This window comes from Sminthopsis crassicaudata, chromosome 6 (genome assembly GCF_048593235.1).
Source record: "Sminthopsis crassicaudata isolate SCR6 chromosome 6, ASM4859323v1, whole genome shotgun sequence".
In the NCBI taxonomy this organism is placed as follows: Eukaryota; Metazoa; Chordata; class Mammalia; order Dasyuromorphia; family Dasyuridae; genus Sminthopsis; species Sminthopsis crassicaudata.
Genome location: NC_133622.1, coordinates 30113409 through 30136593, shown reverse-complemented (window position 1 = coordinate 30136593; position 23185 = coordinate 30113409). Strand labels below are relative to the sequence as shown.

The 23185-nt window shown below is 37.3% G+C and overlaps 1 protein-coding gene across 2 annotated transcripts in view; it reads left to right on the top strand.

The window, feature by feature from the left end:
• Nucleotides 1–3383: 3383 nt before the first annotated feature.
• PDS5A (PDS5 cohesin associated factor A) overlaps nt 3384–23185 on the top strand; it is a 128561-nt gene continuing 108759 nt past the window's right edge. For both annotated transcript variants that reach the window (XM_074274573.1, XM_074274576.1), the window contains exons 1-2: nt 3384–3525; nt 4073–4248. In XM_074274573.1, coding sequence (XP_074130674.1) covers nt 4111–4248 — 138 coding nt within the window. In that variant the 5' untranslated portion in view covers nt 3384–3525; nt 4073–4110. The remainder of the gene's footprint in view (nt 3526–4072; nt 4249–23185) is intronic.

Genomic DNA, 23185 nt, shown 5'->3' with positions numbered 1-23185 from the left:
CAAGCATCTTATGTAACCAGGATAAACTAGAAGCATTCCCAATAAGATCAGGAGTGAAATAAGGTTGCTCACTATCACCATTACTATTCAAGATTGTATTTAAAATGTTAGCTTTAAGAATAAGAGAAGAAAAAGAAACTGAAGGAATTAGAGTAGGTAATGAGGAAACAAAATTTTCACTCTTTGCAGATGATAAGATGGTATACTTAGAGAATCCTAAAGAATCAACTAAAAACCATTAGAAGCAAAGAGAAATTCCATTTAAAAGAATTATAAATAATATAAAATATCTGGGCGTCTATCTGAATGGCAGAAACTAGACATTGACCAATACCCAAAACTCTATACCAAGTTAAGGCCAAAATGAGTTCATGATTTAGACACACTATAAGCAAATTAGGAGAATAAGATTACTTCTCAGAAAGGGAAAGGGAAGGAATTTATAGCCAAAGAAAAACTAGAGAACATTATGAAATGCAAAAATGGATAATTTTGACAATATTAAATTAAAAAGGTTTTGTATAAACACTTTGGTTTCCTTGTAGGTTAAATGAGAGAGCAAATAGTAAGCATGCAAATCTGAGGATATTCATCAAACTCCAGTGATCACCATGAGGAACAAATATAAAATTGTCTGGTGTTCAAAACCCTTCATAACTTGCCCCCTGCTTTTTCAGGCACTATCTCACACTAGCCTCTTCTCCATGGTGTACTCTTTGACAGAGTTGCACTGAATTTGTTTTTCTTTAAATAAGATACTCCAACTTATAAATCCAACCATTTTCACTGGTTCTTTCCTACCCCATTCCTGGAATGCTCTTATTCCTTACTTCCACCTTGTGGTTTCCTTCTTGTGATAACTAAAATTCTATCCTCTAAGAGAAGTCTTTCCTGGGGCCTCTTTAAGCTTATAACTCTTTCCCTCTTTGATTTTCTCCAATTTATCCTGTCTTGTATGTGCATAGATTTTTTTGTATGTCGCTTACCCCATAATGAGCTCTGTGAGTACGGGGACTGTTTTATTTCTCAGATTTTGTTTTAGATCTTAGCAGCCTTTCTTACCTCCCTCAGTGTTGAGCATAATATCTTCCACGTAGTAGATGTTTAATAATCACTTGTTCACTTAACTGTGCAGATTAATATTTTAGAATGCAAAGAAAAACTTTAAGTTACTATATGAAACTAAAAAGTCATTCAAGTCAGAGCAGACCATAGTGATTGACTTCATTTTTCCTGTTATTTGATAGTCATTGGAGAACCTCTTAATAATATTGTACTGCACTGAAATGTCTTATCCAAAGAGCAAATCTGAGATTCCAGGAACACTTGGAAACGTGATTGGAAGATATTAAAACTTTATTGAGTTTCACAATAACTACAGTACAACAGGAAAATAAATTTCTAAAAATGTTACAGAGAGGAGTCAATTCTCATTTTCACAGGCTAGGATATAGAGCTGTAAGGGATCTCAGAGGTCAGCTGTCGGAATTCTCTTATTTCACTTATAAGGAAACCAAACACTTAAAAAACTTATCCAAAGTCAGAAGGAGAAATCAGGGATTAGATAAGAACCCAATTCCACTAATCACTGAGTATTTTTTTTTTTTTGGCATTATTATTTGAGTATTTTGCATTGTCACACTTTCCTTTTTCTCCCTCATAATTACAAATGTAACTAATCTGGTTTAAGGTAAGTAAACGTTAGGAATGAAGAAGGATCATATCAGAAACAAGACTCAAACATATTCATTTCAATAAGCAACCCTTTTGCATTTTAAAAAATTGTCTGATTTCATTAAATTATTCGTTATAAACCTTGTTTTAAATGGTTGCATCTTTTCTCATTGACTCTACTAGGAACAGAGCTTCCTAGTCTTTTCCCACTTTTGTTTGCCTAAGAACCGGGGACGCAGGCACTTGAAACAGGCATGCAAATAGAACATTTACTGATGATAGATGATAATTTTATGAACCCCACATTCGGTTGGGAGACAGTTTAAGAGCTTTATACCAGAAGATAAGGTTAAAAACCAGAGGGTTAAGACATTCCTGCCCACTGTCATTTATGATAACCAGCTTTTTAAGTGCTTGGCGATGTGAAAGATTCTTCTCTACGTCTACAATGGAGCTATCACATTAATGCTATTAGGGTTATTGATTATATTATGCATAATTATTAATAACCATACCGATTCATTACTGTTCTGGACGATAAAGCTTAACGTTCCCGTGTATGTGCAGATAAGTAACCCGGGAAGCTCACGGAAGAAAGGATACAAACCATCGCACTTAAGACTGGCACAGAAAGAACAGTATCCCTTAATTAGTTACAACATAACACAAGAGATGCAGGGGCTGGGAAACAGTGTTCCGGAGTGAGTGGCTCACGCACCGAGTCCCGGAGAGCGGCTCCGGAGGAGCCGTCCGGGGCCCGGAACAAAGCCCGGAGCCCGGGCTCCTGCACGGATCCGGAGTGAAGAGCGTGAGGGCCGAGCGCGTCCGATCCCGGCTTTGTGCTCTCAATGATAAGCGTGCGGATGCCCGAGCGCCTCTCCCTCCAAGACCAAAGAAAAGGATGGGGAACAATCGATGGGCGCCGAGACTGAGGGCAGCAGCCAGGGAGAACAGGGGGTCCCCTTCGCCTTCTCAGTTCTTAGTTGGCGGAACCGGGCGGCTCGCGCCCCTAATTCAGTCCCTGAGCCGCTCTCGGCACGTTCTCTTCACCCCCTGGCTGCGGAGTCGGAGAATTTTCTCCTCCCTCTGTGGCCCGTGCGCCCCCCGCTCACCTGCGGGGTCCTTGCTGAGCCGAGGGCGAGAGGGGCCGCCTCAGAGGAGGCTCCTCGTGGGTAGAGGCTGCCCGCCGCAGCGCTCTCGGGTCCCCTGACGAAGCGCCCCCTAGCTCCTGGGGAATGAGCGCCACGCCCGCCCCGGGATCTTCGGCCGGGCCCGGCCCGCTCGCTTCCTCCCCTCCCCCTCCTCCTCCTCGGGTCTCCGGGCGTGCAGCTTTTGGCGCCAATCGGGAGGCGGCGCTGTCCGCAGGGCGTGGGGCGACGCTCCCCGGCGGGGCGGGGGGGAGGGGAGGCGCGCGCTGCTGCTGCTGCCGCCGCCGCCGCCGCCGCGTGACCCGCAGGCCCCGGGGCTGAGCGCGAGCGGCTAGGCTCGGCGGGCGGCCCGGGGCGGGGGCGGAGATTGACGGGCTGACGGAGGCTGTGGCGGGCTGGGCGCCGGGCCGGGCCTCGGCGAGCGGCCTGGGCGGCTGCTCTTCCTCGGGCCGTCGGAGAGCGGCAGTGTGGCCCCGCGCAGCGCGCGCTCGCTCCCTCGCTCACTCGCCGCTCGCCCCTGCGCGCCTCTGCTTCTGGGCTCGGCTTGGCTCCCCCGCCGAGCCCGCGGCTTCTCTCGCGGCGCTCCGGGGAAGGCGGCGGCGGGACCGTGGGCCGCTTTGTGTGCAATCCCGCGGCGCGGCAGCCGGGCCGGGGCTCCACCTGCGGACCGCCACCACGCGCCACCCGCCCGCATGAGGACGAGGTAAAGGCGGCGGCCGAGGGCCCGGGGCAGGCCGGGGCGGCCCGGGGCGCGAGGCTGGGGACGGCCGGGCGCGGAGGGAGACGCGGTCGCTCCCGGGTGGGGGGTGGGTTCCGAGACGGAGGCGGGGGGCGGCCGGAGCGGACGCGGGGGACCGCGGCCTAAGCCGAGCCCCCTAGGCCTCGGCCTCGCCTTCTCCCGAAGGCTGTCCCGTGGCAGAGGCTGCCCCGGCAGAGGCTGCACCGGCCCGGGCCCGGGGATCCCCGCCCCCACCCGCAGCTGCCGGGCGCCGGGCGGTGGCTGCACCCGGTGCCGACCTCATTGTGGACCCGGCGCCGGGGAAGTCCCGGCATGGGCCGGCCGGAGAGTCGCGCGACCGGGGCGCCGGGCCGGGAAGTGAGGAGAGGAACGGCGCCCCTGCAGCCCCCGGGCCCCAGCCGCGCTGCCCCTTCCCCCCGTCGGCTGGGCCCTCTCGGATTTGGGGTTTGAAATGAAAAAGAGGTTAGAAAGTCGTCCATTTCCCGCTGAACTTTTGTTTTCTGACCGATAGAGGCCGGTAGAGGAGCGCTGGAGAAAGTTGTGCCCACCATGGACTTCCCCCCTGTGCAGCCCAAGCCGCCCTCGGGCCTGGGCCTGGGCAGTTCGGACGCCAAGATCGCTTACCCCCCAGGAGTGAAGGAGATCACCGACAAGATCACCAACGACGAGGTGGTCAAACGACTCAAGGTACTCCCGCCTTTGCCCCCCAGAACCCACCCTGGGGCATCCACTACTGCCTCCGGGGCAGTGTCCCCAGAACTCACCATAGGGGGGACCTGCTGCTGCCTCTTGGGCCAACACCCCCAGACTAGGAGGGATTGATGCTTTCCTTTCAAAGCTTCTTTGTAAAACTATAGACAGGACTGTCCTAGCATCTGGTAGCTAACTCAAGCTTCTTTTAAGATAGTTCTAGATTCATCCTGTTCAAACATTTGCTTTCTTCCCCCTCCCCCATCCCCAAAGAAGGTATTGAGTATCTTTTGAAAACTTTGAATGGTAGAGTTATAGCATTGCATTATGAGAAATTTAGAAGACTAAAATCTTCCAGGAATGGGGAAAATGTCAGTTTTTTCATAGAAAAAAATTTAAAGTTTATGTAGAACAGTCATTGGCAGGAAAAGTTGAATGAATGTTAGACGTGAAATTTCAAACTTAAGGTGTTTTTGTAAGTGCAGAAACCTGTGTTTTTGAAAATTTTTTTTGCATGAAATGCTTTAAAAAATGAATGTTTCTAATTTCTTGAAAGAAAACTGGCCTATAAAATAATTTTGCAAAATTGGATTTGTACATTATTTGATAAAAACGTTAATGGTTAACATTGCTTTTTAAAGATTCAGTTCTGGAATAAGAAGTTTACCTAAGTCCATGAGTTCTGTGTGGTTTTAAGAAAGCTCAGTACATTGTAGGTTTCTTTGACTAATTTGCTCAGTTGGCATGGTGTTTTTCAGCGTAGTTTTGATGCCAGCATGTTTAACTCTGTTGTGAGATTCTAGGATGTGTCCCTATCTCTGGACAGCTTGACATGCATTTTGCATTTGTGGACGGATAGACATATGATTTATCAAACTATTGGAAAAATAACTTTGGAACATTTATTGGCAGTTAGTCTTCATTTTACTGTTAGAAGTACTGAACTTTGAGATGTATTTCCTTTAGGGAACTTTCTAAGTTTTCACCTATCTGCCATACATGGAATCTGGAGATGGACTTTACCAATGAACTTTCAAAGTACATTCTTCATAGAGACTTTTTGTAAAGGTCCTTGTGTTGCAGCCATAGTAGCAAGTAGCGATTCAGAATAGATATTTCCGAAACACATAATCTGAATTGGAAAGATCCTTAGATATACCTAGTCCAACTTTTGTGGGAGTACCATGACTTAGTGGAGAGTACCCGACTTTAGTCATGCCTTCAAATATTACTTTATTAACTGTATGACAATGGACAAGTCAATTTCATCTTCCTTATTTGTAGTCCTAGGATAACTGTAGTACATTCTCCACAGGATTATTCTGAGGCTCAATTTAAAGTCACAGATATAAAATAAACTTGGAAGTGTTTAATAAAGAGACATGATAGAACATCGTCAACCTTGTTGTCTTCACACAAGCTGTCTCATACCTGGAATACTCTCATCAATTCTGCCTCTTGTGATCCTTTGCTTTCAGAGTTGAGCTCCTATGTCACCTCCTCTTTGACAGGCTTTTCCTTATTTTTTTTCTTCACCTTAGTTGTTAGTTTCCCTCCATTACATTGCATTTACTGGGAACACATTGTGTAACCCTGGAAGTTTTTTGAGGACTAGCACTGTTCTGTTTTTCACTTTATAAACACAATGTCTTTTACATGCGTGGCATTTAATAAATACTTGTTGAATTGAATTGTAAATATAGGTAAAAGTGTAAACAAAGGCTTGGATGTGAGAGGGGAGTAAGTGTTGATGGAGCAGAGTATACTTTGAACTTAGATTGGTAATATTTAGATGAGTGATATAGTGAGTGAAATAAACTTCATTTTATGACTTTTTCTAGTGTTCATCTGCTTTGTAACAGAAAGAGAATTTCATCCCCCTCCCAAGTTGGGAACAACAGAAAGTCAAGGAAGATAGCAATTCCAGAGTATTTATAGGCAGGGCAAATTTGAAGTGGCGGACAGTGCTAGTTCTAAAAGATCTGTAAAATGTAGCTATAGTGGAGTGGGAGAAGAGGGGTGAGTCAAAAGCCTTGAAGTCAGTAATTAAGAAATATGAGTAGGAAGAGAAATGGAAAGATGAGCAGTTGGGTTTGGATGTGAGAATTTCAGTTCAAAGTTACCTGGAAATTATATTACTGGAATGTCTTATGGTGAGTTTAGTTCCATTTTTCATTTCTTTTTTAAGCATTTTGAAGTTTACAAATGACAAGCATGAACAGTTCCAGATAAAACGAATAGAATAGATTGTATGCGATGCCATGAATCTTATGTGTATACACATGTTTTTAGCATGTATTTAATTTAATGTTGTTGCAACACTGCTGTTTGGCTGAGGCCAAAGTTAGTTTTCTGGTGTGTATATATTAATAAGTAGACTTTTCCAGGTCATTTATCCCCTTTGACATCTGTCTGGATGATGATGATGATAGAACTTTCCTCACAAATTCTTCCTTTTCCTTTCTTTGTTCCTTTCTTTCTCCCTTTCTTCCTTCCTTTATTTTCTTCTACACAAATGTATTATCTCTTCTTTCCACTTCCCTCTCCCTACATTGAACAATAAAAACAAAAATAAAACTCTTAACAAATATACAGTCCAACAAAACATTACCACTTTGATTATGTCCAAAATTTATTTCTCGTTTTTCACTTTATGTTTGTCATCTCTTTGGTTGGAAGTGGATTGTGTGTTCTTTTTTATATTAATTGGAATTCTAAAAATATTCAAAGTTGCTTTTCTTTATAATGTATAAATTTTTCTGTTTTTGCTCACTTCACTCAGAATCTCTGTAGGAGTCTTATCAGTTTCTTCTAAAACTGTCCATTCTATCATTTCTTGTGGCTTGATAGGATTGCATTATATTGATATGCCATAATTTAACAATTCTCAAGTAGGTAGGTACTCTGAATGGATCTTTTCCCTGTTTCTTTGATCTCTGTGGTGTAAGCCTAAGAGTAATACTGCTGGATCTTCCTTGTTTTCTTGTATATTTTCCTTTCCTCATTTATTTCAGTTCCAGATCTTTAACTCTCTGTAGAAATTTGCCCCTAACATGCTGCTGTCACATCAGACTATGTCTACATGCCTGAACTGTGAATTAGCCATTTCATCTTCAAACCCAGATTTGTGTGCCGTTAGTTTTAGTAAATTTTAAAGCTTTTTAATTTCAGACTTGTTTTTGTCTTCCTCATTTTATTATGCTCTTTATATTCAGTAAGTCAATTAAAGGCTGTGCTTTTTTTTTTCTTTTTAGATCACTCTCAGATTTGTCTCTTTATCATTCCTACAGCTACTATTTTATTCTCATGACTGAAAACACTTTAATGATTTTGTAGCTGATCTATCTTCTGTCTAGTTTCACCTTGCCTCTGCATATCATTATTAAAATTAACTTTCTCAAGGCATTATTTCTATCATGTTACCCCCTGCTTAAGAACTTTTTTTAGATCCCAATTTGTGGGTGTTGAATTCCTGTCAGGCAATCGATTTTTACTAGTGGTCACCTCATTAAATGATTTGTATAATTAACCAATATACCTTCTGTAGACTGAAATGGCTCAGATACACATATTGTTATTTTTTTTTTATCAGACATTACAATCAAAATATTTATTAAGTGTTGTTATTCTATATACCAGGTGTTGTGTTAATCACTGGGAATACAAAGAAAAAAAAAGCCTGTGATTTTACATTTTATTAGGGGAGGAAATAGGAGGAAAACATACATGTGAAGAGAGAAGATGAGTCTTTGACCAAAGCCAAGGATTCTAAGCAATGGAAAGAGGGAGAAAGAACATTTCAGGAATGGATGGGGAAGAGCTAGTGCAGAGCCTGAAATGGGAGATAGATTGTCTTGGTCAAGGAGCAATAAGTAGGCCACAAGAATGTATTATTGATTGAATCAATGGAAGGGAACATGTTGCAAAGAGCTTTAAATACCAGATGCAGTTTCTATGTGATTATGAAAGTAATAGAAAGCCACCAGAGTTTATTGAATATAGAGAGTGGAAGTTTGATATCCATAGATTGACTTAGGCTTTAGCAAAATCAGTTTGGCAACTGAACAGAAGATACATAATTGCCTTCAAAGAGCCCCACAGTCTAATGGAGGAAATGAGCAAATAAATATGTATAAATAAGCTACATACAGAATAAAAAGGAAATAGCAGAGGAAAGTTACTAGAATTAAAAGAGTCTTTCCCATAGAAGATGGAATCTGGGGGGTGGGGGGGATTTGAAGGAAGCTAGAAGGAAAAGATGAGAAAGGAGAGGATTCCAGATTTGAGGGACAGCCAGGGAAAAATGTCCAGAGTGGAGAAGTAAAGTGCCTTGGTGAAGGAACAGCAAGGAAGCCAGTCTTACTGGATTGAAGTGTACATGGTGAGAAGTAAGGTATATGAAGACTTGAGGGAGAGAAGGAGGAAGGCATAGATTATGAAATACTTTGGATGTCAAACAGAACTTTTCTTTTTGGTCTTGGAGGAAATCAGGAAGGCACTGGAGTTTATTTAATTGAAAAATGGGAAAATCACTGTAGAGTCTATTGGAAGATGGATTGGAGAGGGGAGAAATTTGAGGTAGCCAGATGCACCATCAGACTATTGTAGTAGTTCAAATGGGTAGTGATGAAAGTCTGCAATACCAGAGGAGAGAAGAGGGAGCATTCAAGGGTTGGGGCAGAGGTGAAGTCTACAGGGTTTGGTCACAGACTGGACGTGAAATAGTGTAATAGTGAGGAACCAGGTTGCAAGTCTGAGGGACTTAGAGGAAGGTATTGGCCCCTACAGTAACAGGGAAGGTTGTGGGAGGTACAGGGGATTTTTTTTTTTGGGGGGGAAGATAATGAGTTCCATTTTAGACATAATTGTACTTAAGATGTTTGCTGGATATCCACTTTGAGATGTCTGAAAGACTTTCAGAGTTGTGAGAATGGAGGTCAGCAGAGAGTTTGGGCAGTATAGGTAGATTTGAAAATCATCAGTATAGAGATGGCAGTGGAATCCATCATGTGAAGTGGTATAGAAAGAAAGCAGAAGAGAGCTTAGGATATAACTTTGGAAGGGGACACCTACCCTTAAAGGATGGCAGAAAAGTATTCAGATAGATAGGAGGAGAACTGGGACAAGAGAAGTGTCCAGAAAACCCAGAGGGGAGAGAGTATTGAGAAGAACAATCAGTGATGGCAGAGAGGTCAAGGAGAACAAGAATTTTTGAAAAGGCCATTAGATTTGGCAACTTAAGAGATCACCATAAGGGGCTAAGAAGTGAGTGAAGGAAAAGAAAAAGCATCTATTGTAGGTAGCCTTCTCAGGGAGTTTGGGCACAAATGGCCAAGGAAATACTGGGTGAATAGCAAGTGAAGGTTTTTTAAGGATGGGGAAAATATAGGCATGTTTGAAGACCTCAGAGGAGCCAGCAGACAGGGAAAAATGGAAGGTAAGTGATAAGAGAGGTTGAAACAGAGGGTAGTTGGAGAAAATGGGATGGGACAGGTAGTGGGGTTGGCCTTGGAAGGAAAGAAGGCTCCTTCATATGAGATGGGTGAAGGAGCAGAAAGTAACAAAAGGCATCTGAGTGAAAGGAGGTGAGGAAGAGAGGAAGGGGAACACTGAATGACCTCATAGAGGCATTTGTGAGGTGGAGGTGAGGAGATGTGTTACAGACTTGAGAGACACTCAGGGCAAATCCATGAAGACAGGAGAGGCATTACTCCAGGTGAGACTGAATCAGGAAATGTTTGAGGAGGACTATTGTCCATTGAGGATGAGATTCAGCTCTTAAGAGTTTTAAGATCTAAACAGAGGAGTTTATATTTTATCCTAGAGAGACAGTAGCCAGATTCTGGATTTGATAGAATAGGTTGTATGGTCGGCTTATGCTTAAGAAAAGTCATTTTTGATCACAGTGAAAGAATGGACTAAAGTAGGAGAAATGAAGCAGGGCCAGTGAGAAGGCTCTTCAGGCTTAATTTTCTCACTTCTTTCCCTTCCTCCTCTTAGCCATGGTTTCTAGTTCAATCTATCCTGATCCTTCTCTAGATTTAGTCCAGCTTTTCATTGTCCCATATAAAAGATGGCACTAGTTACTGGACAGTGACTGTGTTGGATCTGATTAGGACAGTGCTATGAAGCTGCCTTCTTGCTTATTCCGGATGCTCTTTTGTCAGTATATTTGTAATCTCATCAATGTGAGTTGTCCAGCGCACATTTACATCTATGCTTCAAGGCAATTCTTGTTTTCTGTTCTCCCAGAAATTCTTCTTAGAATTCTTAACTCTAGGTCCTTCTGCATATTTTTAGTTAGCACTGTAGCACTAGGACCTAAACTGTTCATTTCTTATTCCATTATTTCTGTATGACCTTCTTATCCTATCCTGTTTTTCTTTGATATTTTTATGACACTTATAAATTCTCGTATTTTGTTATAGTGAATATGTAGTGTTCCAGACTTGGAGTCAGATCCTGGATTCAGAATCCTATTTCTGTCACTTTCTTATTCACTCATGCTTGAACTACCTGATCTCTGAGCCTGTTTCCTTATTTATCAAATAAGGTTGACATAGTAGCAGCCTCCTAGAATTGTTATCAAATATAAATGCACTAATGTCTGGGAAGCACTTGGAAAGCTTTAAAGTGCTACATAACTGTAGGCAATTGGTAATGTGCTATGGCTGACCTCTGCTCAAACTTGACATGACCATTTTGAATCTTTAGAGATTGTAGTATTTTGTACTTTGCAAGCATTTGATAACTATATTTTAAATTATGAATTAAAATTCCATTAGTTCTTTTTGATTATCATATCACATTGTTGACTCTAATTGAGTTTATAATTCACTAAAACACCGGGAATATTTCTATTTGGTTTTTGAGCCATATGTCCTCCATCCTGTAGCTGTGTAGTTTTAACCCAACTGTGGGTCTTTATATTTGCTCCTGTTTAATTTTCTCCTGCCAATTTTGGTTCTAGCCTGTCAAGATAATTTTGAATCCTGAGTCTGTCATCTGATGGATTGAGCTCTCCTTCCCAACTTTGCATTGTTTTGTATATTTGATATACATGTGACCTATGCTTTCTTCCAAGTCTTTGCTAAAAATGTTAAACAGAACAAAACCAAGACCAACCCTATAATAATAATATGAGAACATCTGTAGAAGTGATTAATCAAAACCACCTGACACAGTGGCCTTGGTTGGCAGGAACTAGAACATTCTGAATTCATAGTCTACTGAGGAGGAAAAATGTTTTAGTACCTGTCATCTGGAACAAATTATCAATTATAGGATCACAGATTTAGAGATAAAAGAGACTTTAGAGAATATCTATTCCAACTGCCTCAATTGAGGTCCAAGAGGGTTAAATGAATTGCTTTACTTTAGTAAGCAAGCATGAGATGGAATCTGAACCAAATTCTCTTCAAAATCAGCACATTCTCAGCTATATAGCACTGCCTCTCTTGTTGCATTTAATCTGTCTTTTATGCAATTTAGTAATGATAACTCTGTATGTGTGTATATGTATATAAATCACACCAGTACTTAACATAGTTTCTGGTACACAGTAAGTGCTTAATATTTGCCAAGTGATTTCCTTTCATTGGTATAGCTAATAACCCATCAGTGGCTGTTCATCCTCTAAGCCCATTAACCTACCACTGGAAGTCTGGCTTTCTTGGAGATTTCTAACATCGAGAGAATCAGTGGAAGATTCATATTATTTACTTGTTACCCTGCACCACTTTCACCATGTTCCCAGCTTATCCTTTCCTGTCATGTAACTTTTTAACAATAATGATCGTATTTTATTCTTCAAAGCTCTTCATTGGTTATATGTTGCAGAATTCTGACACTCATCCTGAATATTCTAATTATCCTCTTTGTGGTACTTTTAATATATGGCATGTAGAAAACGAGGTGGCTCAGAGCATAGAACACTGGTCCTGGAGTCAGGAAGACTATCTGTGTGACCTTGAGGAAGTCTATTACTCTCATTTGCCTTAGTTCCTCATCTTTTGTTGAAAGAGATAGATCTTTGCAAGAAGTATTGAGGTGCTACAGTTAACAAGGCCTTTGAACACTAGAATATGACTGACCAATTGAACAATAGTAGCTCTATCCCATGCTATTCCACAGTGACACTAAGATAATTTAGTGTTAGAAAGAAGAGCTTTATCCCAAAGAGATCAAAGAATATAGCAGTTCTTTTTGTGGTGGCAAAGAATTGGAAATTATGAGGATGTCCGTTATTTAGGGAATGGCTGAACAAATTGTGATATGTGATTATAATATAATACTATTAGGTTGATCAGGATGGATTCAGAAAAACTTGGGAAGACATGTATATGAATTGATGCAGAGTGAATTGAGCAGAATCAGGAGATCATTTCACACAGTAACTGCAATATTGTATGATCAACTGTGTGAAAGTCTTAGTTAATCTGGTCAGCACAATAATCCAAGACATTTCAAAGGACTCATGATAAGTGCTATACACTACCAGAGAAAGAATTGTTGAACTCTGAGTGCAAATTGAAGTATAATTTTTTTTTACCTTTTTCCTGATGTAGTTAATAGGGAAATGTTTTACATGGTTTCACATATAAAATTAGTATCATTGCTTGTCTTCTCAATGAATGAAGAAGGAACTGACGGGGAATTTAGAACTCCAAAAAAAAAAATTAAATTAACATTAAAAAATACTTTTTTTTTTTTTTTTTTTTTAAAGATGACTCTTTACTTTCATAAGAAGTTTGACATCTTTAAAAGAACTTTGCAATTTTCTGAAAGCAATTCTGTCTGTTCTTTGATTCCAATTCTTATATCAGGCTAACTATATCATCTCTTCTCAAATTTTTTCCATTTGTGACCCCTTCTGCTTGAGAAATGTTTATGCAATCCTGATAATTTAAAATAGTTTACAAATCAAACATTTACTAGATAGTCATAAAGAAATTTTTTATAACAATTCTTTGGTGTGTGTGTCTATATATGTGTATACACATTTACATGTGTAATTTTACCATTAAAGATAAAAGGAAATTTCCATACTGATAAGATGGGTGTGATTTTTTACATAAATAATTAAATCTTAGTGGAATATTTGATAACTTTTATTGTTGCCTAATTTTTTGTAACCCCCACATTCAGTTATATGACCCACATTTTAAGAAGCTTTGGTCTTTCCAAATGCATGTTGTAATTTGGAAAATGGACATTATTTATCTGGTTGTTCATTTTTTGTCTGGTTGCTACTACTGAACTCCTTTGGGTGATTAGAGATCATTGAGGCTCTGTTGTGTTCCCAGGACATAATGCATTCAGCACAGTGCCACAGAGGAACATCTGGAAAACCATTCTGTATCCTTCATAACAGTGGTTAAATACCTTTAGCTAGCATTTAGTTTCTGTTTAATGTTTTGTACGGATGTTTATATCTAAAGAGTTATTGTATCTGTGTTATACCATTTCGTGGAATCTTAAAATAATTTTATTATACCAATAAGAGACAATTTGTTGAAAAAGAACCTGTGAAACCAGTGACAATGGCATGTTAGTGGTCGAAGTCCCTTGCTCTTGATGAAAAAAAAATTTTTTTACAATCTTTTCCCACTCTTTTTGTTGTACTTCTATTTCATCCTTAAATGCCATTGAGATATTTTGCTAAGCTTTCTTTAAACTTGTTTTGCCCTTCTCTTTGCTTTTTTGAGATGCTGCTATTCACAATCTTCTTATTTCATTGTAAATTTTACAAATAAGGTAGTATTCTAACTCTTCCTTTTGTCTATTCTCTCTTCATTTAGTAAGTCATTTGTTTGAAGACTAAAGCTGTTTTTTACTTGTTTGGTTCCTTGCTGAGATAATTAATTTACATTGGTTAAATTTCTCCATAAAATTATTGTAATTGGTGTCATTGAGCATTAACTGAACTAACTAGTTGGGTTGAGTTGTTTTATTATATGACAAATGCTTTTTTTCATTATTATTCTTGCTTTTTACTAATCCTTATCTTGGTTCTGGTAAGTTTTTGGTCTGACTATACATAGCTGATTTAAGGACTGCCATGTCAAGCAAATCTTTTCAAATTTAATTTCTCACTTCATGATGTTATTTGTCTAGGATTTAACAGTTCTTTTCTTGAAGAAGGTATGCAAAGTCATGAGGCTTCTATGTCATCTATAAGCCTTTGGATTTTTCTCATTTCTTTTTCCTAAATCGTGTATTCCTTCTCTTCCCTCATCCTTTACTTTTCCTAACTTCATATTGAAATCACTGTATATCTGAATGTATGTTGATTTAATTTGTATTTCTTTAGTCCTTTGTAGAGTTTCTTTACCTCTTTATCTTAAACAGGTAATATTAATTTCATAGTGATCTTTTTGTACATAATAGTCTTCAATGTTGCAAAAATGTGCATGGAGCCATCTATCCTTTTAGTTCCAAATTCATTCTTCAAGCTTTGTTTATAGTATTAATGTCAAAATTAATGTAATTCACTCAGTCATTGGACAAGAATTTCATATAAATTGAAGTTTGTAGTTATGGAATCATAAAGCAGTAGTGGTATGGGCAGTTTTGATTACTTGTCTATAAAAGTCTCTTTTATTTGTATGCAAAATCCAAAGGAAGTTTATGCAAATCTTTGCACATGTTTTCATAGCTTAGTAGTCTTCGGTGTCTGAATGAATTTTATACTAGGAGGGATCAAATTTTCATTTTGCTAACCTTAAAATGCTTTTAAATACTTGTCATAATCCCCATAATTAATTGTTTAATAATGAATTTTTAGAACACTTTGAAGTTTACAGAGAACTTTAGATATATTTCTTTTTAAAACATTGAAAAAAGAATTTTTTTTTTTCTTAACACATTCTTTTTGTGTGTTCTTCCCCTAACCATAGAGCCCTCTCTTGGCTTGATGGCAGAGTGGTAGTTCAGCAAAATCAATTAAATGTGACAGTACATGCAGAGTTCTACATTCGTTGTCTTCCATTTCTGGAGAGAAGAAAGGGAATTGCATTTTCTTATCTTTTGTTCAAGATCAAGATTTCTCATAGTTACACAATATTCCATTTTTGTTGTTCTTTCCATTTACATTATTGTAGACAGGACTATTATCCTGATTCTCTTGGCTTCACTTGGGATCAGTTTATATAACCCTTTCTGTGTTTCTTCATACTCATGTGTGTGATATAATATTCCAATATGTTAATTTACTTTGACTTATTTAGCCATTCTCTAACTCACAAGGATTTACTTTGTTTCCAATTTTCTGTTGTAAATAACTATAAACAAAGTAGATAATACTCTCCCTTGTTCATTAAAACTTTTGACTAAGATATTAAAAAATAGTAAAGTTCATATTTTACACATAGGAACTTCTCAGGCCCTGAGAAGTCAAGTGTCTTGCTCCTGATCATAGAGTCACGATTCACATCCTGAGTTTCCTAATTCCACCTTTGGTTTTTAAACCTCACCATACCACACACCTTTAAGTAAAGGAGTTCAGTATGTTCAAGAAGACTGTTTTGCTAATGTAAAATAAAAAGAATATGAGCCTCTATAATTAACAATTAGTTTGTTTCTGTTAGTTAACTTGATTAAATCCTTCTACTCATTAAAATTTTTATTAGTTTAAATGGAGTTTGTTACTATTTAACATTTTTGAGTAGTTTTGAGCATAATTGTTTCCAAGTAAATTATTCCTAAAATTGTGTGTAACTTACTTGAGACTTCAATTAAAATATATATATATATATATATATAAAGTGCTTAGTATTGTCCCAAGGTAATTTTTTAAGTTCTGGGACCACAAAATGAACAATCTAGAACCCAGCCTTCAAGGAGTTGATTGGTTGATTTTTGTTTTTCCTTCTCTTTCTCTTCTCCCTGTGTTGTTGTAATTGAATATTTCTCTGTGCTGTAAAAGACTACAAATGTGGTGAAAACAAAGAAGCATGGAAACATTTACATGATCTGATAAAGAGTGAAGTAATCAGAGCCAATAAAACAGTATACATACTGGCTACAATGGTGTACATGGAACCACAAGCATAAATCAATCAAAAGTGAATGTTGCAGAAGTACATATAATAATCCTGTCCGTAAAGAAGAGTTAAGATGACATGTCCACTTAACTCATTTTCAGAAGTGAGAGGTTCATGAGTGTGGAATGTTGTATATGTTTCCAGACTTGTTGTATTGATGTTTTGCTGTTTTTTTTAATCATACTTTTTTTTTTTTTTAATAATATTTTTTATAGTTTCAATGATCTTGTGATGAAGAGAGCCATCTACACCTAGAGAGAGGACTGTGGGAACTGAATGTGGATCACAACATAGCATTCTCGCTCTTTTTATTGTCATTCACTTGCATTTGTTTTTCTTACTCTTTTCTTTCCTTTTTGATCTGATCTTTCTTGTGCAGCAAGATAATTGTACAAATATGTTTACATATATTAGATTTAATATATATTTTAATATGTATAACATATGTTTAACATATATTGGTTACTTGCCATCTAGGGGAGGAGGTGGAGAGAAGAAGGGTAAAATTTGGATCAATGTTGAAAAATCCATGCATATGCTTTGAAAATAAAAAGTTTTAATAATAAAAAGAAAAAATTTTTTAAATAATAATTTTTTTTAATATGGGTTGGCTCTGGAAATAAAGGAAGACAATTATGGTGTAAAAAAAAAAGGCAAAAGATATTGATAAAATTATTTTTAAGAATTCAAATCAGAATTAAAAGAGTCCATGTTTTTTGCTTATTTCCCAGTATTTGTCATTGGTTGGTTTCTCAAAGAGAGTCAAAATGATATCGTTATATCTGGGTCAAGATACTATGACTGTGGCTGATCAGACCAATATGAATTCAGAATGCTGTCCCATCCATCAGGAACAAATAGTCCATATAAAAATTTGGAGTGTGTATGTCTAAATTTGTGCATCTCACATTTCTTTTGAATTACTGAAGTTCTGCTTTATTCATAAACTACATGCCAATGCCTGCCATATCTCACAATCAATACCACAGTTCATAAGAACCTTGAGAGTATCTTAGTATTTCATTTATCCTCAGTGCAAGTGTTTGCTTTGTGTGAGTTCACTGTAAAATAGCCTTTTAGGCAAATCTACAATATACATTCGAATAATGTGCCCTATTCAACCAATTTGCATTCTCTGTATTAGAGTTAGAATACTTGGTAGGTAGACTCAAGAAAGTTCCTCAGTGTTTGATATCTTATGCTGCCAGGAGATCTTCAGCATCTTCTTAAGACAATTCAGATGGAAGCGATTAGGTTTCTTGGCACAGGATAGGTCCAGGTTTTACAGGTATACAACAATGAGGTCAGCACAACGGCTTTGTAGACCTTTAGTTTGGTAGACACCCTAAAAATTCTAGGTATGTCTGTCTTCCTAGAAAGTATGCTTACTGGCAGGGGCAGTGAACTTGTCCACAGCATTCAACATTTCTGTAAAAATTGCTATAATTAAAAAGGAAAGCTCTTCCCTTGACTCTACACTCTAGTAGATATGAGAGGTACATGTTCCATTCTCCATTATTTTTTTTTAAACAATATGATCTTTAAATTTAGAGGTTCTGTATCTATTTACAATGTAATGTGGGTATAAGGTATTGGCCTTATTTTCTTATAGACTGCTTTCCAGTTTTTCAGCAGTTTTTAAGTAGAGCATTTTCCTCTAGGTAATATATGGTTTCCATTTTATCAAACACTGGATTATTGAGTTCAGTTGTTTCTGATTCTCCCCATCCAGACTGTTCATTAAGCAATCTCTATTTTTTAACAATACCAGTGATTTTGAACAGATTATTTACATGTTTGTTAATCCTTTGAATTTATTTTTTGAAATTTTTTCATATACTTTGATTATTTGATATTGTGGAATGGCTTTTAATTTAATAGTTTTATGGGAGTTTCATACAGATTTTCCTCCAAACTATATATTTTTTCTTAGTCTAGATAATATTGGTTTTTGTTTTATAAACATACTAAATGCTGCCTTTTTTTTTTTCTCTTTTGTAATCCCCTTCATCTGGTTCTATTAATATTTTCCTTATTTACACTTGTGGGAAAAAAAAATTCTACCATTCTTTTCTAATTTTTATGGCATCATTAAAAAAACCCCAGATCTTTTAGCTCTTATATGGAATGTGTTGTATTGTTAGACAAAAGGTAACGTATAAATTTTTCCTGCCAAATTATTCTAGTTTTCCAAGTAATTCCAGTTTAATAAAATTGTCTAATATTTTTTGTTCTTGAGTTTACTAAACACTAGGCCACTGTTCCAAAGCTTGCTTCTAAGTCTTGTTTATCTTTTCTATTCCTCTGAACTTCTCTTACTTTTTTTTATAAAAACATACAAGATAATTTTGATAATGATTGCTTTTAGATGTTATGTCAAGCCTACTCCTTTATGCCAATTAAAAAAAAAACTCAAAAAATTAACTCTCTTTATAAGTCTTTTATTTTTTCATTTTATTTTTTCTGTTCCAAAAAAAAATTTTCCTTGATTATATGATCTAGATCTAGGACTAAAGAAAAGTATCACAATTTTGTGGTTCCATGTATTGGTATTTACCTCACAGGATCAAATGAAGGAATATGTGTGAAGGGCTTTATAAATTATATTTGCATAAAAATAAATTTCATTTTATTTTTAGATTCACATTCTTTCCCTTGTATCTTCACCCTAACTTTCCCAATTGAGAAAACAAAGAGGGGGGAAAAATAGAAGTAGGCCAAACAAAGTCTCATTTTATACTCTAATGTAGAAGCCCTTTGTCAGGAGATAACCTGTTTCATATTGAATCTTCTGAAATTTGGTTGGCTATTAAGTTGAGCAGAGTTTTAAATCTTTAAAATGAATTTATCTTTATAGTACTTTTTGGTTTATAAATTGCCTGCTTCTGCATTAATTCATATAAATCTTCTTAGATTTCTCTAAAATCACCCCCTTTTGCATTTTTACAGGCCAGGCCATTAATATTCTATCACATTCATATGTTATAACTTGTTGAGCCATTCCCCACATTGTTTCCATTTGCAGTTGTGCTTCTACAAAAAGAGCTGCTACATTTTATATATGTAGTCTTTTTTGGCAAGTGAGGTATCAAGGCAAAGACCAAGTAATTGTAGCACTGAGTCAAAGGGTAATGCACACTTGCATAACTTTAGGATATAGTTCTGAATTGCTTTCCTAGAATGGCTGGACCAATTTACAACTCCACCCACACTGCATTATTTTCCCACAGCCCTTCCAAAGTTTATCATTTTCCATGAGCTTTGCCATTTGACAGTTGTGAGGTAAAACCTCAGTTGTTTTTTGCTTTTTTTTTAATTAATAATTTTTATTTACCAGATATTTGCGTGAGTAATTTTACAACGTTGACAGTTGCCAAACCTTTTGTTCCAATCCCCCCCCCCCCCGCCCGCCCCAAGATGGCAGGTTGACCAATACATCTCAGTTGTTTTAATTTGTATTTCTCTTATTATTGATGATGAGCAATACTGAATCAGATTAAAATATAATTGGGAAATACTTCACTATAATTAGAAATACAACAAATATGAAAGATGTTACATTTTATAACTTTATAACCAAATCAATATATAGCTCACAGGAATTCTGGTTTTATTGGAGTTTGACAATACTGATTTATATCATTTCACATGATAATTGATTGCTTTATTTATTTATTTTTTTTTAGGTAAACATGCACATCTTCTAAACCTATTTCCATATTCATCATGTTAACACTAGAAAAATCATATCAAAAGGTGAAAGAAAAAAAAACACACAGAAACAACCACAAAAAGTGAAAATACTGTATTTTGATTCACATTCAGTTTCCATCACAAGCCTATTTTGAATCACCTTATTGTTGAAAAGACAGAGCCAAGTCTATCACACAATCTTATTACTTTTGAACAATATTTCTGTTGGTTTTTACTCAGCATCAGTTTATTTAAGTCTTTCTAGCCTTTTTTGAAATCAGCTTGCTCATCATTTTTTATAGAACTATACTATTCTATAACATTCATATACTACAACTTATTCCCCAACTGACGGGCATCCACTTGATTTCCAGCTCCTTGCCACTACAAAAAGGGCTGCCACAAACATTTTTGCACATGTGGGTTCTTTTCTCTTATGATCTTTTTGGGATACAAGCCTAGTAGAGACTCTACTGGATCAAAGGGCATGCAGCTTTATAGCCCCTTGGTTATAGTTCCATATTGGATAGTTTGGGTTTTTTCCTCTGACAACTGTCTACTCTTATTCTTTTACCATCTATTGTTAAATGGCTCTTCTTACAAATTTGAATCAGGTTCATGTAAATCTTTTTTTTATCAAGTTAAATTTATTTTCATTCATTTATTTACTTATTTAAGGCTTTTTATTTGCAAAACATGCATGGGAAATTTTTCAACATTGACCTTTGCAAAATCTTGTGTTCTAAATTTTCCTCTTCTCCCTACTCCCTCCCTAGATGGGAGATAATGCAATACATGTTAAATATGTTAAAATATTATGTTAAAATCAGTATATGTGTACATATTTATAGTTATCTTGCTGCACAAGAAAAATCGGATCAAGAAGGAAAACCAAACAACAACAGAAAGAGTGAAAATGCTAAGTTGTGGTCCACCCTCAATTCACAGGCCTCTCCCTGGGTGTAGATGGCTTTCTTCATCACAAGATGATTGGAACTTATCTGAATCATCTCATTGTTGGAAAGAGCCACATCCATCAGAATTGATCATGGTATAATCTTTGTACATGTACAATGATCTCCTGGGTCTGCTCATGTCACTCAGTATCAGTTCATGTAAGTCTCCCCAGGCCTCTCTAAAACCCTTCTGCTGATCATTTCTTATGAAACAATTATATTTCATAACATTATTATGTCATAATTCATTCAGCCATTCTCCAATTGATGGATATCCACTCAGTTTCCAGTTTCTGGCCACTATAAAAAGGACTGCCACAAACATTTATGGACATGTAGATTCCCTCCTTTAAGATTTCTTTGGAATATAAGGCCCGTAGAAACACTCCTGGAGCAAAGGGTATGCTCTTGTAAATATTAAAAAATAAGATTACATTAAGTTAAAAAGGAGTTGTATCCCCCTTCCCCCCAAAAAAAAAGGCAATCAAAATGAGAAGGAAACGGGGGGGGGGGATTTTTAAAGCAAGTTGGAAAGAACTTGCTAAAGGCCTCATTTCTTGAATAGAGAGCTCAATCAAATTTTTAAAAATACAAGTCATCCCCCAGTTAATACATTTGATCAGAAGATTTCAAATGCAGTTTTCAGATAAAGAAATCAAAGCTATAGTCATATGGGAAAAAATCCTCTTAAGTCACTATTGTTTAGAAAAATGCAAATTAAAACAAATCTGAGGTTCCACTTCACATTTGTCAGATTAGCTGATATGACAGAAAAGTAAAATGACAGTTAGAATGGCTGAAGTTATGGTACACAAATGTAACAATTCTTTTGTGAGAAGTGATGAACATAATGATTTCAAAAAACTGGAAAGACTTCGATGAACTGAGTAAAATGAGCCGAACCAGGAGAACATTGTATTTAACAACAGTAATATTGTATGATGATCCTTTCAAATTGGCTAAAATGACAGAAAAAGATAATGATTAGTATTGGAAGGGATGTGGGAAAGCTGGAAAACTAATACTGATCCAACAATTCTGGAGAGGAATCTGAAAGTATGCCCAAAGGGTTATCAAACTGTATAACCTTTGATCCAGCAGATCCAGACTCTACTGGGTCTGCATTCCAAAGAGATCATAAAAGAGAGAAAAGAACCGACATGTGCAAAAATGTTTGTGGCTGCCCTTTTGGTAGTGGCCAGGAACTAGAAACTGAGTGGATGCTTCTCAGTTGGAGAGTGGCTGAATAAGTTATGAATGCAATGGAATAATATTTTTCTGTAAGAAGTGATGAGCAGGCCTAATTCAGAAAAGCTTAGAAAGACTTACATGAACTGATACTGAGTGACATAAGCAGAATCATGAGAACATTGTACACAGCAATAAGATTGTACAATGATCAACTGTTATGAACTTGTATCTTTTCAGCAATGAGGTGATTTGAAGTAATTTCAGTAGACTTGTAATGGAGAGCTCACTGTATCCAGAGGAAGGACTATGGGAACTGAATGTGGATCACAACATAATATTTTCACCTTTTTTATTGTTGTTTGCTTGTTTGTTTTTTTTCTCCCTTTGATTTTTTTTGCACAACATGACATGAAAATATGGTTTGAAGAATTGTACATGTTTAACCTATGTCAGATTGCTTGTTGTTTTTTTGGGGGGGAATTTAGAACATAAGGTTTTTTGTTTTGCAGAGGTGAATATTAAATATCTTTACATGTAATTGGAAAAAATATTATTAGATGGGGGATAGAAATGATAAACTGGTTGGTTTTTGAGAAAAGTATGAAGCTTTATAAGGCGAACCCATGCAATGTGGGATGAACAGAAACTGGAAAGTATTGTACATAGTAATATAACAATATTGCGTAATGATCAGTTGTGAGTGACTTAGCTATAATGAGCTATATAAGTGATTCAAGACAATTCTGAAGGACTTGGTAAAATATCCTCTCCTCTTCAGAGGAAAAACTGATGTTAATCTGAATGCAAATTGAAGTATACTTTTTTTTTAAACTTTTTTTTTTTTTGCAGGGGAGGGGAGGGCAACAGCCATTAGGGGAATATTTTTGCATGATTTCACAGGTATATATTGATATCACAGTTCTTATCTTAAGGGGGGGGAGAATTTAGAACTCAAATTAAAAAAAAAAAGAATGTTAAGTAATTAAATGAATCTTTAAAAAATTAAAAATCTTTACAATGATACCTTGATCAGGGAAACATGCTGCAAAT